The sequence below is a fragment of the Paralichthys olivaceus genome, chromosome 23 (genome assembly GCF_024713975.1).
Source record: "Paralichthys olivaceus isolate ysfri-2021 chromosome 23, ASM2471397v2, whole genome shotgun sequence".
Classification (NCBI taxonomy): domain Eukaryota; kingdom Metazoa; phylum Chordata; class Actinopteri; order Pleuronectiformes; family Paralichthyidae; genus Paralichthys; species Paralichthys olivaceus.
The window spans coordinates 9,762,017-9,777,150 of record NC_091115.1 but is presented as its reverse complement, the minus strand read 5'-3'; the positions used below and the strand labels follow the sequence as shown (position 1 = coordinate 9,777,150).

At 44.1% G+C, this 15,134-nt stretch overlaps 1 protein-coding gene across 15 annotated transcripts in view; it reads left to right on the top strand.

The window, feature by feature from the left end:
* The window catches only part of foxp2 (forkhead box P2), a 103,442-nt gene that overhangs the window by 55,383 nt on the left and 32,925 nt on the right, over nt 1-15,134 (top strand). For all 15 annotated transcript variants that reach the window (XM_069519384.1, XM_069519379.1, XM_069519381.1 and 12 more), the window contains one exon: nt 5,699-5,788. Coding sequence is in view for 12 of the 15 variants with exons in the window: in XM_069519379.1 (XP_069375480.1) it covers nt 5,699-5,788 (90 nt within the window). In the remaining 3 variants the exon portion in view is untranslated. The remainder of the gene's footprint in view (nt 1-5,698; nt 5,789-15,134) is intronic.

Sequence of the window (15,134 nt, the reverse complement as noted above, 5' to 3'; positions counted from 1 at the left end):
GAACCTTTTTCTTTCACATTTCTTAAAAAAATAAATCCAGTTTTGTCATGTTGCATAAAGTCCTGTTTTGGTCAGTGTGTGCAGTTTCTTTTTTTGCATTCCTGCATCTCCGCCATCTCCTCCTCTGCGTCTGCAACTGCAGTCAAGGAGTCATTATTTTTTATTCCCCTTTTTCAAGTACTCAACCATGCAAAGGTGACTGGATCCACATGTGCATTATGCTCCATGGTGGCTTTGTGGAGGCAATATGGGATCTGAATCTGCAGCCATTATTGAGGCACCAGCTCTGACCTTTATGAAAGGATGGGAGTCTTTCTACTCCTGTGGCTGCGTCACTTCAGTTGAATGGAAGTCCACGCACATCAAGCGTTGGCCTGATCTCAAAACAGTCTGGGTGACGGCATTCATTTTCCAGTGAGCGATTGAAGAACCCATCTGGGCTCTTCTGGAATCATCACATGCATTTATTTCCCATGCACCACTCTATTGTTTGTTGCTCTCACCGGTACAGCAGGAATCAGTGTTACCCTTTGCTCCTCACATAACTGTTTTTTAAGGAAAATATCCCGAACCTTCAGGCGAGGAGTGGTGCGTCCGAGAGCATGTAGGGTGCAGGACATGATTCCAACCTGTCCTTATCACCAACAGCTCTCGAATCAGTTGAAATCTTTGGCTCTTCTTTGTCGTCCTCAGATATTTGTATTTGTGTCCGTCACATGTTGGACACGTCAACAACACACACCCACTCACTCGCAGGGAATTTTCTGATCATTTTGCTAATGTATTTCACATGGGCCTGTGCTGATATTTTCCCAACATTTTACGAGGGGACTGGCACGTCTGAAAGCAGCATTTTTACAACCCAAGCGATGATGTGGGACACTTTTCTCAGGATTTGTCTGTTGTAGACACAAACAATTTCTGTGATCTGGGCTCATCCCTTCAATTCTTTTATGCAGACCATTTAGGGTCGGTTACAATATATTCCCTGGTCGCACTTTACTTGTTTTCACAAACTCACAAACCCCACTTTTGCATTCACACATTGTTTGGGACATGTTATTCTTCTTCCTCCCCCCACCCTCTCTCTCTTCTCATTTGTCTATCCTCTCCAGTCAACCCCTCCAAATCCGTAGCCATCCATCCATCTGCCCCGAATCCACTTATATAAGAAGATAAGGTGTAAATATTTTGGTGTGGAGTGTCAGCGTATATCTCCCCCCCGCAGCCTCGGTCCAATCAGCCATGTTTGTTTGTTCAGCTTAAACTGTTTGTGCCTTGTTTTCCGTAGCATTCAGGACCCCCACCCCAAGCTTGTAAAAGTGTCACACTTTTCCTTTTTTTGCCTCTTTTGTTTTGTTTTTGTGTTTTCTGGAAGCAAAGATAGATAAGCCTGGTGCAGTGCTGTGTGTATGTGTGTGTGTTTGTAAGTGTACACATCAGAGAGAGAGTGTGTGTGTGTGTGTGGGAGGGGGAGTTGTCAGAGCTGTCAGCGTGACTGGAGTCGTTCTGGCCGACAGCCTAGTGTTGAACAGCAGCCCTTTACTCCTTGTGACAGACACACACACACACAAACACACCCATACACACACACGCATACACATATAACACATTTTTTACACGCCACAGAAACACAGCGTCATCGCGATCCAACTCATTTCTCATTGATCAACAATTGATGGCCCATGTTTGCAGTTACTTCTCATCATCCTGCGGAGGCCGGGCCGCCGCAAACACGTACCTGTTACTGGGTGGCTTGTTTCATACCCGTGTCATCATCATCCAACATCTGCTATATCCCCCTAATAACGACAAACTCCCAATGTGACCCACGCCACGAAGTGATCTGCACTGTCCAAACACAATGTCACACTCCCCTCAGATATATCCAATTCCAATGCCGTGGCTGCATATCACACAGTCTCCAGGTGGATTTGAAAGAGTGACATTCTTAGCGGATGGCTTATTTCCTCACCCCACCTGTGCCGCGCACACAATAACCAATCTGCAGATTTGTAATGGTTTGGCTTGGTATTGCAGGGCCCCCGCTAATGTATTTCATGCTTGTTTAAGATCTTTGCATGCTCCTTACAAAGGTGCATTGTGATATGTGTTCCTTATTACCCTGTTTTGTATAGACTCCAAACACTGGGACATGGGAGAGTAGAGAATAGAGGGATGAATGGATGGCTGATGTTTCTTTTTTTCACTCTCCTCCTCTCTGTCAGTCTCTCCTCACTCTCCCCCTCTCTCCGGTGATGTCTGCATGCCTATTAATGTAGCAGAGGAATGCCTGTGTAAACATTCTTGTTTCTTAGTCCGTTTCGCATAATAGTCGCCCGTATCGCCTTTCTCCTGACCTCACTATCTGAAACCAATTACACCAGATCCATTTGGGCTGAATCTTATTTTCATAAGGATCCCCGTGTCGCGGTCTCGGTCGCTCTGTGTGTTATTTTCCCCGTCTTATTTTCTTCCTCCTTTCCAACCTCAGTGATGGATATCAACATCAAATATGCCTCTGAGTGCCTTGTTATTTATATAGCGGGCCTGGCTCTTTTTTCTCTTCTCTCTCTCTCTCTCTCTCTCTCTCTCTGTCTGGCCAGCTCTCTCATTCTGAAGAATGTGTCACATTGGGCTGTTTATACAATGTGTGCATTAATAGACCAGGGGATGTCATTTTTCCGTGCATAGCAACCCAGGTTAAATAGACGGCGCTTCTGCACTCGGTCTGTGTTTTTGTCCGCCGCTGCAGCGGCAGCAGCTCTCCAGCAAACTTTTGATGACTTTTCTTGGCATTCTGCGCTTTTCCGCGCTTTGAGGTGGGCTCCGGCTCGCCATCGACGTGGAGTGGGAAGTGGGCGGCACAAATTGGTGCTTTTTACTGTAATGGCTGAATACTCAGAGCGGGCAAAAGTGAGGGGGACAGGCCTTTCTGTCTGTTTTCTCTCAGGAAAATGGCTAACCCCACTTTCGCAGAAGAGGTGACAGACAGTTTGAGGCTTGACAAACCGCTCTGGAAAAGTTTGGCCGCTGTTAATGAGGTCTGTTATGTTTGGAGAAGCACTTCTTCTTTGCAGACTAGTTGTAGTTTTGCATCACCTCTCATACCTGCACCTCCTGCCATGTTTACCCGGCAGTGAGCACAGCTACAAACATCCCTTTTCTTTACACTCCTGACTGTGCATAATACACCGGGCATCTCTTTTGACTTTGGGTACAACGCGGCAAGTTAGTGTTGATTCACACACGAATAAACATTTCCTCCAGACGGCTACCTCGCCTCGCTCTCATCAAGCAGCCTCCCCTCTAACTACAGTGTGCGGGACTCAATAAGCCTTATAATTACTTTGATTCACCAATCATGGCGAGATCATTTAGGCCGCGCTTTAATTACTGACGTGATTGGCTACGTTCGAGGAATTTGTTTTGTCTTTTGTGTTTGGTTCAAGTCAGGCGCCGTGTTTGATTTCCTGTCTGTGTGTGTGTGCTCGCCTGCTGCAGGTGCTACAAGCTACTTTTTGTGTGTGTGTGTGTGCTGAAGGAAGACTCAGATTACAGATGTCACACTACACACACACACACACACATATAAAGCATTGGCGACTAGGCTCTTACCAAGGAGACAGATCAATGCAGTTAGGACCCAGTGCAAGTGTAATGTTTGTTTACTCGAGTTCAGAAAGTCTGGCTCCTCCCGAGCAGCCAGACAGACGGATTCACCACCTCTCCATGCACCCCCCCCCAGCTTTCTCTTTTCATAATTGATCAGGGGGGTGGCTACGTTCCCTGAGGGGTTAAGACGTGGCAACTTTTTTTTTTTTTTTTTTTGCCTCTCCCCTCCTCTCGTGCTCTCTCTCTCATTTTTTTCGACACCTCCCCTCTGTCTCCCTTCTTCTCCCCCTGTTTGCTCAGGATCTCAATGTACTAGTTCAAACATTGTTCCCACCAGCTGGCAAGAGCCGCGCCATATGCACGCCCCGTCAAGGCAGCTGTTGTCATGGATACTGGCAAGCACCAGGAAAAATAAAAACGAGCACCCCTGATTCCTGAGGAAGTGTCACTCTCCATCTCTCATTGCTTCCCCTCCTACTCGTCCTCTTCTTTTTTCCTCAAAAAAGAAACACCTGTGAAGTTGTTGTGTTGTGTGTGTGTGTGTGTGTGTGTGTGCGCATACATGTTTTTCCCCCCTCTCCTCTCCCACTTGATGCTCGTGGGCCTAAAGAATACACGATATACGACTGTGCGGAGCAGCAGCAGCAGCAGTAGTAGCAGCTGTGCACAATGTTCCTTTTCGAGCAGACGTCTTTTATCCGTGCGCTCTTGAAGAACGGGAGTGAAGCTGCTCGCCCAGCTGCCGCCGTACCTGTGAAGCTGCAGCTAGAGCAGTCACACACACACGGTCGGTACACGCAGCTGGATGGGAGGAGATCTGTAATCCCATCAAACCCCAGAGATATAAATGACACCGCATCCTTAGCTGCTGCGATTCTGATCATCCCCACGTCTGGCAACACATTTTTTACAAATTTACAAATCAAATTTTTTAATTCTTTATGTGTAAACAGCTGTGAACTAATTTCTTTAGAAAGGGGAAGGTCTCTCTCTTCCTCTATCCTCCATCTATCCACCGACCCATCTCTCTGTATCTATCACCCCTGCTCACAAGCACCCTTAATGCACAGTGTAAAAACCTGGGCTGCTTGTTAATTCACTCTAAATGTAATCTGATGTTGATTTTGTCAACTTTAATTACAGCTCCCAGAGACACTTCACATGGCGCTGCCTCTACTTCAAATTGATATTATGAATATGCAAATGTGGCAGTAATTTGCTGAGAGAAGTGGGTATTTCAGTTGAGCACACACTAGACAGGTCCATTCTACTGACACTGTGGATCTCTCTTTTTTTCTTCTTTTCTTCTGTAGCTCAGCACCTCCTCCACCCTCTTCTTCAGTGGTGCTCTACACTAACTATTTATTCTTGATCGCAGCTCCGCGATTTGTTGCTAGAACATGTTGTAAACCACATCTGGATGTGTTCTTGATGTGGTTTAAGGCCCTGTCCACACTGATGTGGATATCTTGCAAAGCGAAATCTCTCCTTTATGTTTCAGCCTCTCGTCCACATGCAAATGGCTATGTCTAATTACAGGTTTGCAGCTGGTGGTGTGCTTGTTTGAGCATTTATAGTCATTTTTCTCATTGGAAGGGAGATATTTAGTCAAACGAAGGTCTGTTAAATATATACAAATATCCTTATAAACCGACATGAGCAAAATTAGGTCGGTTAGAGGTTATAAATGTCGGTTTTGATAAGTTTTCTGTTACTTGCCCAGCCCTAGTGTAGAGGAGGCCTAAGTCACTATACAGTAGAATTCCCAGTATGGATGGCAGTCAGTTCATAGTTTAGCATCTGTGTTGCTTCAGAATTCACCTGAATGCACCTTTTTCAGAATGCACTAGTTGACATTTTGTGTATCCTTGTGTACAAACCAAACCACAAATGTGCGTCCTTTTTTGAACATTTGAAGTCATTTTTATGTTCTCGTCTGTTTGGAGATATTTTCTTAATCGAAAGTTGTGTCGACAGAGGTTTAAATTTTTTTATCTCTACTGTCAGTTTCAAGAAATCAGTTTTTTCTTCTCCTCGTTTTTTTTCACACTGTCCTTTCTGTTTTGTGTTCTCTCCTTCCCAGGCCCTACAAGCAGCAAGGCAATTACTCTTGCAGCAGCCAGGCAGTGGCCTGAAATCTCCAAAGAGCCAGGACAAGCAGCGTCCACTGCAGGTAAAGCAGCTCCCCGTCTAATCTCTTAAGTCCATCCATAATACATGCTCCCGCAAAAAGAAGATTTCCTCTGCTCCACAAGTGTGTTTGATTTGCCAACGCAATCTGCGGACTTGTCATTGGAATCCTAAAGCCAGACGAGCCAGTCCCCAGGAAGCTAAGTGTCACAGAGACACAAGAAAAAACACAACAGATCTCTGAGTGCAAAGTTTTCTCCACGAGACGTCTTCCTATTGTAAAGACTACGTATCATAGTCTATGTATATTGTCCACCAAACTTGACAATAATTCAAACTTCAAGAAAATCCAAAGGTTATTTGGTCAGACGACAAAATGGAGGACCTTTTTGATCCATGTGCTTTTCTAACTAGATCCATTGTGGTTAGATAGATATTTGAAAAGACTTGTCAGCCTGACGACGGCTAATTTTAACTGCCTGTCAATTCCACTCTTCAACACTAATTTACCTTATTGATTCGTCCAGCTGTCTATTTCTGTTGTCAGTGATTTGGAAAAGGTCACACTTGTACACATATGCACACACACACACACACACACACACGGATATGAAGAGTAAAACACGCTGACTACACACTTGCACATGCACATTAACACATTGCCTGCAATCCTCTTTTCTTCACGGTGTCAACACTTTTTTTCGCACCAGCGAGTATTTTCATTCTGTCAACAAGACAGTTAGTTGGTTTTTCCTTGCACCAAATTACGTAAGGCCTCTTGACATCTGCTCTGTGTTTTTATTATTAGTATTCTTTTATTATTCAATTCATTTTTAGCCATTTGAAATTGAAGTGTGGGAGTTTGTGCCCTCCACTCGGCTAATAAGTAATATCAAGGAGCAATGGTTCACCTCATTAGAAGCTCTGCACATTTCAATAATGACAGGGAAATTGGCGTTAACCTCACCCGTTGATATTTTCACAGTCTTAACAATGGCGACGCCTTCAATTGGAGTCACACCCCTGTGTACCTCATTACGTACAGGGGAGGAGATAAGGTTGGCGAAGCCTCAGTCGTGCTTTTTTTTTTTTGCATTTAAATAATTCAACCTCATCAAGAGCATTAATATTATCGTTATATTCACACATAATGGCATCGGGATTATCCAAGGTTGTTTGTTTATTTGAGTGGAAATTAATTATTTAGCTGTAGTGGGAGAGAAAATAATTCTTATTGCGCTCCCTCTGTTTGAGGCTATGTCATGCCAAAGCGTATGCACTCAAACAAATGGGATCCTGATCTACAAATGCCTCCATAGTTGCCAAGTACAATACATACATGGCAGGAGAAACAATATTGAATGAGAGCGGCATTGGGCGCACTATAACCAACAGCCCGCGTCCAAACCTCAGCCTCTAATAACACCAGCACATGGTAAATATTGAATATTTTCAATTGCTTACTCCATCCTCGGCTCGTGATTTGAATCAGTATAAAACCAGGAGGGTCTCGCCAATCCGCTCTTGACTAATCCATCTGTTGATCCAGCCTTTATTAACATCCATTATAACTTCCTCACCTTTCTGTTCCAAAAAAGTTGCCATCGCAGGCAGAGGTGCCACCGAGTCTCCCACTGAGCACAAACAGGGCCTGGTGGATCCTTTCTGCAGTGGGACTGAATCCACTCATTTCTACTGACATTTCAGCTCTGCAATATTCCATTGTGCAAATATCAGTATAAAGCAGGAGAAACTCTCACCTGATTTAAAACCCCTTGTTTTGCCATTCTTATTGTTATAATCTATTTTTTCCCCTATTATACTCATCTGTGGGGAGTTTATCCAATAAAGCCACATTATTTACCTGGATTATGAGGCCACAATGGATGCTGTAGTGCAATATTTTATTAACTTTGGGGCTTGATAAGCGTCAATGGCAATCACACTACCATTTTCCACTGGAGGAAGCGCGCATTGATCCCCTTGTATGATTAGCGCAGTAGAAAGTGGAGGGAAAAGGATTAATATTACCATGACATCCTGCTTATGGCAGAGATGCTCATAAATCCTCTCCCGCTCAGTTTTTTTTCCCCTTCTCCTCTTGTTCTCCAGTCTTCGGTATTTAAGAGCAGGAAATGATCCATAGATCATGGCATGTAAATTATTTACTACACAAGCATCTAAGTGCCCCAGCTTGCAGTTTTAATTACACGTATTAGCAGCTAAAGGCTCTCGCTTGACTAATTCTATCCGCTCGCTCATCGCCGCTTCTCATGAGCTGATGATGTGCAGGCAGGCTGTGGCATCCACATGCGTACACACACACGTAAAAGAAAGAAACAGTCCCACAAACACACATACAAACACACACACAAGCAGCTTCTCCACATTTGCGTAATGTGACAGGTCTATTATTACACAGTAAGCCCACGGGAGCACTCAATAAACACCTATTTCTCCCTGTAAATCCCCCTGCCTCCGCCATGCTGCTTACACGGCTCTCCCAGGGCACACAACACCCTCTCGTCCCCGCTCCATTCTCCCCCAGCTCTCCTCCTCTCTGTGGCAATATCCCCCTCTGAAAGGCATTTATACACTGACATTTGGAATACAAATAAAGAAACGCGGACAAGGAGAGGCGGAGAGGATTACAGAGGCCTATGAATCTGACAGTTGTTTCGCTCGCTTGTGCACGCACGCACACACACACACACACACACACACATACATGCATAATTCGTCTACACACAAACACCAGCACTTAAACTTCTTGCATGGCCAGAAGTGACTTTGTGCAAGTTGTTTTTGTTAGTGGCACCAAACATTATCGGTAAAGAACAGGGAGGAGCTGGACCTCCAGCAGCTTAATAGATCAGAAGCTGCTTTCAGACGCGATATGAAATTATCCGGAGGGGCTGTTTGCAAGAAATCAGACATCCGAGTCATTTGCTCCAGACATTTTGCCGAACTTTTCCTGCCTGCACTCGTCCGGAAGAAAGACTCACTATGGATCCAAGACTGGAAGAATACAAATATCTCAGGATGAAAAAGAGTTGCCACACAACAAGATTCGAGAGCTTCTGGTGATTTAAACCAATGCACTCGTCAATGTGCTGCAAACAAAGATGTGATTGGTGGTCATTTCCTGCTTCCTGCATGCTCTGCTGATGCATCACCTCTCGCTTGAATGCGTCAGTTTCCTGTTGTTGTAAACGCATCTGACCTGCAAAATGTCCTGCTGCGTTCTTCATATGTGAACTGCAGAAAACGTCCTGACCCAATTTTCTGGGCATTTCCCTGAAAATGAACTGCAGAAGGTGCAAAGATTTACACACAAGGTCTCCTCGTCCTAACGTGACACAGCGACCACCTCTATATGTCAGGTTCCACATATAAAACGTCTGGATTGACCCTCTTACCCTGCCTCGTGAGGGCACGACAGCCTGAAGCTGCTCCCTGACCCTCCTTCTCTACATTTAATGTCCGATTCTCCGCGTACAAAACTCAAGAGCTTACCTCGAGTGAGAGTTGTCACCACCTTTCTGCCCCTTTCACACTATCAAGCTTTTTTTTACGAGATTAATAACCTCAATCCCAGCTGCGCAACACTCTACTCTTAAGCATGAATGAAAATATTTAAGGTTTTACGGCTGGGAGGAGACTTAGTCATGACTTCTGCAAATTCTCCAGTTTCCTCAAGCCCAGGCCAGTCACATCATCGGCCGTGGGCACTGGGCCATCTTAGGAAGTGTCGCACTTTTTAAAGGTCAGGTCCACGCGTCTCGCCACTGAGCCAATATTATCTCGATAGCAGCTCTCATCTGCTTATTGGCTCTCATCCGGAACACAGATGCAGGGAAAAGGGCTGCATCGCTAGGCTTGAGTATAGCTTAGCCAACTCCGGTGTGCGTGGCTAAAGGAAGGTAGCTCACATTTACATTTATGAATATATCTTTTCGCTGCATCCCCTCTGGTTGGATCTGAAAATAGAGAAAAAAAATTATCACTGCGAAGAAGTGGGGGGGGATATTATGTTATTCATGAGGAAAACTTCTGTTGACTCTGAGAGAGAAAACGAAAAAGAAGAGGAAGAAAAAAAACGTCAGCACATTTTTAGTCAAACACCCTTGGTTACTGCTTTTGTAACCAGAAAACAAGTTTTTTTTTCTCATCCCCCCATCTCCCTCGTGCTCTACCTCTCCCTCTTTTTTTTTTTTTCCCCCCGCTGCATTTACAACACCTACAGGACAAGATTGCTAAATTTCGAGGACAGAGCAGGTTCATCATTGTGATGCAAAAGAAGTTGAAATGCAACCCCAAGGCGAGGTAGCTGAGTTTGGGGGGGGGGATCAAGAGAAAGTGAGCGGGAGGGAGGGAGGGAGGGATAAGGGAAGAAGAAGAAGAAGAAAAAAAAAGTAGCTCAGACCTTTGATGTAGCAGCAACAAATTTACCTTGTGACAGAAGATACATGGGAGCAATAAACGAGTTATACCAGCCCTTACACATGCAATCTGATGATTCTGGCCAGGGTGTTAATTGGATCCTAACTGGCAGATCTGATACGCCCGGGCCCCGGTGGTGAGGGAGTGCGAGGGGGGAGGCTTTTCCTAGTGATGAACTATAATTCACTGAGCTGCTTGAAGCACTTGTAATTTACTGTGTGTCACTGATGAAGAGGCTGATCCAGTGGAGGCCATATTACCTGCAACATCAGAGGGAAATCCACCCCCTCCGCCCCTCTCACTTTCTTTCCATTTCAGCACTCTCCTCTCTCTTCTTCTCTGGACTTTCTTTTTATTCTCTCCCTCCACTCTCCCCCGACTCTTAACACCTGCAGGGAGACATCGGTCGGAAGCGAATCGTGCCGGTGAAACGATAAAGTTGCAACAATTTGCGCTGATAATGACACAAACAATGTGTACAAGCCGCGTCGCGATACTACGCCGCTGTACACCACGTTCGAGGGGCTTAATCAATGACTATCTGCATGTCGAGATAAATCAATATGGAAATTGTGCTAAGCCCCCCTCTCAATCTCCTCTGGGTTTTTTTATTAGAGGCTTTTTACATGATGGGTCTTTATGTTATGATAGATTGCACTTCCCATGCACTGCTTCCACACAGCTATGGAAATTGATTCGGGAAAACATTTAGTAATCTACTTAGCGTCAGTCCTGACAATCTGGAGTATTGATCTCGCTAAGCCAAAAACACGACGTGCATCTGAGTGAGTGCGGCTCGCATGTGATTCTTATACACAGTAAACACTGCTCGCCACACACTTGAACTCCAGAGTGAGGCTCTCGCCCTGTCGCCTTGGTGGTCCTCGGCTGGAGAGAGTCCCAGCTATCAATAATGGCGCGGCCACGTTTGGCAGTAATTGGCTATATGGCAATAAATGAGCAGTGTCAGCTGAAAGGGAGCCAGGAGGTCAGAAGTCCATGTGTTGCAAGGCAGAGGGAGGGGGGGGTCTGAGCTTGGGCCCTGCGCCCCCTGAGACGCTCAGGAGATTGAGATGAAATAGGAAACAGGAGGGTGGTGGGCAGGTTTTCATGATTTTTTTTATCTCTGTCTAAGAGTCAAATGAAGGTATTGGCTTAATTAGCCGGTGACTCTCCCTGCCAAGGATCCACAGTAATTACCGACCAGGACCCTCCTATTTTTCATTCATTTATCTTATAGCTGTGTCTACAGCGCAGCTCAGTCCCCCGGTCCAGCGCTACAGCAACAACCTCTGTCGTCGATAACCGCCCTGTGTTCACACAACGTTTATGGTTTATCGCCTCTTTCCCCCCCAACCCCTGCTTATTACTACTAAGTGAATTGTACGGAACGAAATCGAATAAAAGGGAATTCCTCTCCCCTGGACTTTAATTGTTTAAGTTTGAACTCTGATGCCCCACTTATCTCAGGCTTTTGGTAATTTGAGTTCGCTCATAAGAAAAACTCATTGCTGTAAAGATAAAGCACTGCACAGTGTGAGTGTGTGTAATTGCTGGAAGTGCATTTTTGTCCATTGGTTACAGGCAGACAGTCTTTAAGAGCAACACAGTAGAAATGTGGTGTTTTGCCAGAGGTGGCCAAAGTACACACTTTCTTTACTCAAGTTGAAGTAAATATACTCAAGTAAAAGTACTGATTCAACATATTTACTCAAGAAAAAGTATAAAAGCACAGGCTCTGAAACAATGTATAAAATCAAAATTGATATACCACAATGAATCGTCTTTTCTGTGTTATTGTCCGATCGATGTAGGTTGAGATCTGTGTTGATGTAGGGAAGGCAGCATTAAAATGTACAGAGTAGAAAGTAAATATATTTAAATAAATTGTAGTGAGCAAAAGTAAAAAGTCGTGAGAAAAATAATCAAGTGAAGCACAGATACATGCTTACAGTATTTGTATTAGTTCCCACCTCTGTGTTTTACATGTTATCCCAGAACGCCTCGGTATTCTGGCAGTACATAAGGCACCAGCTGTACCTGGAAGATCTCTGCAGCTTGACCTTTTGTGAGGCGGTGGAGAGGCTGGTTACAGGCTGCGGGTGTGACACGAGTGGTGTAATGATGGTCATGTTGTGGGTCCGGGGCCTCACCAGTGTTTTCACATCAGGAGCCAATTTAAAGGTCCTTTGTTTTGCTTTCCAGCTCCGAGGGCAAACCACATGGCTGCAAAGTTCATGTCAATACAGCTCATCGTTCACGTTTAAGACACAGGACATAAACATATAGGAGTTCAAATGGGGAGCATGGTTTAACACATTAAACAAGGCATGATTGTCCAAAAGTCATTTAATAGCTGCTCTTTTCTGTACAAATTTGCAGTATTAAAAAAATTGGAATCACCTTTTTTGTGATTCAGGTCCCTAGCGACCACCTCTGCTACAATTAATTTAAAACTATTTAATAAATTCCATTAATAATTACTTTTTTGCGCCAGTAATGGAAACATATCCTTTCGGATTACAGAGAAGCACAGGCAGAGCCCAATTGGATATCATGGCTCCTCTTCCTATGAAAGAGAGCGTCTATTCACGGCGTGTGGATGTTTATGCCACTGCCATCGTCGAGTAAATGCTCATTAATTTTATCCCTTCGTGGAAAAATCATTTCCAGGAGAGGCAATTCAGCCTCCTGTTCCTTTCAATTCACCGCTCACGTCAATCAAGCTCTCCTGCAGCTTCCTGCAGAATGGAGGTGTTATATTCCTGCAATTATCATGTCATATACTCGAAAATGTAAATGAACGTGTGTGTAAAATTAAATTTATGGGTTGTCAGTGAAGAATAAGAACCAGGAGAGCAATTACTTATCTGCTTTCATCTCGGAGCCTCTGATACGTCAAGCAGAAAAGCATGCAGTTAAATGCTGGAATTAGCATTATGCTGCACTTCACAATGGACGTGGGCCAGTGCCTTTTCTCCCCTCTCCCTTTCTTCCTCGTGCCTCTTTCCCCCCCTTCCTTTTTTTGTTTGGAGCACTCATGAAATGAAGATTATTATCAGCCATTATGTCTCTAAAAAGCCAATCAAAGTGCAAGAGAAACTTCCCAATTCCATTACTTAGTTGTCTGCTGTCTACAAATAATAATGATTTATAAACAGATAAAGAAATAAAGGTGCATCTTATCTTCTATCTTTTTGTTCTGCTGCTCTTTGTTTGTTTTGTTTTTGCTCTTGTTTGGTTTTATTTGTTACATTCGCCAAGGAGGTTGTGTTTTCACTCGCTTCTGTTATTTTGTTTTTTGGCAAGATTACATGAAAACGATGCGGTATGACTCCAGTAAGATGGTCTTTAACGTTTAACTTTACGAGATAGAGCGTCAACATTTTACTTTCTTTCTCAGAGAGTAATTCATGGATCTTGATAAAAAAAACTGGATTGCATATATATTTGATTCCACTGTATTTATGGTTGCACATATATTTGCATTTTACCCCTACACGTCTACTCCTGCATTCCTTTTGTAAACCAAAACATCTTTGAGATCCAGCATCCAATTAATGGTCTTAATGAGCGCATCTCTCATGTTGTTTCTCAGCTGCACTCGTCCCATTGTCACAGCATCCAACACAAAACCAGGAGTGACTGCAGGGGTAATTACTTACCTAGCGAATGTAGCTTCAAGGGTTAATAACATTGAAGGTGTAAGCACAGCATTTGCATAATTACACACAGACTGTTTAATTTGCAACTTTTGACGGCTTTTGTTCAGCCACCGCGCTTATTGTTAATGCATTTCTCTTTCCCTGCGCTCGAGTCCGGAGAAGAAAAGAGATGTACCACAACATCCTCCTCCACCTCAGATGGAGTCCCCTCTCTCTCTTTCTCTCTCTAAGACCCTAATGAACAATGGAGGCAGGATTTGTTTGAATATGAATATGAATGTGCGGCGGGGCCGGCTGGAAGTTGACCTTCAGCTGTGATTTTCAGTTCATCAGGATTAGTCAAGGCGGGCGATCAGGAGCCACTAATGCATAATGACTTCTAAAATGAAAAATGTGTAGTGACCATGCAAATGTCTCAGCTAATCAAAGAGGGGGGGAAACCTGGGGTGGGGGTGGGCGTTGAGGTGGAGGAGAGCTAAACAAGGACGTGTCAAGGCCTGACAGAGAGAGGGAGAGAAGGAGGGAGAGAAGGAGGGAGGGCGGAGAGACAAGCATGGAAAGTAATCAAGGCAGCTTGATTAGCTGGCGATGAGGACAGGGATGTCTTATTGGCCCCTTGACACACCATATAGGCTAGTTACTGTCATGGCAGCTCCATGCCAAACACCGCAGCAATTAGTGTCAGCGTAGGTGTTACTACATGTTGACATTTTAATTGTGTTACAGTTGCATAAAGCTAAAGTCTGTCAAAAAAATTTGTTGACAAGATGGAGGAATCCGAACCCCTGAAAGTCTTAAATTAGTGTATTGTTGTGCTGGAAACAACGTTTTTGCATCAAAGCCGATGATGTGACATTTTAAAGGTCATCTAGCAGAAATCTATGATAGAAATGTTCATATCCCATGAAGCGTTCTTCATATCAACTTTACATTTCATATGTGTATTGTTAAGGGCTCACAGAAGTAAATTGTTGAATTTGGTGCGATTTGGAGACGGGATATGAACATATTTATAAAATCTGAATAAATAGGTGCGCTGTAGCAGTCAGTGGGGGCAGCACAGTGTGTCTTCAGCCTGCAGACTGAGTTGAGCATGTCTTTTTATATATCCTCTGATAAACTACAGCCGTTGGGGTCAAACCTCAATTATTTTGATTTGATTCTTTTTATTTAACCATATCAGACACAGGCATTCACTACTGCTGATCTCTGTCACGGCAGCAACATTCTTAGGGTCACTTCCTCTTGAGCAGTTTGTCTACAAAGTGAAAGCACAATGGG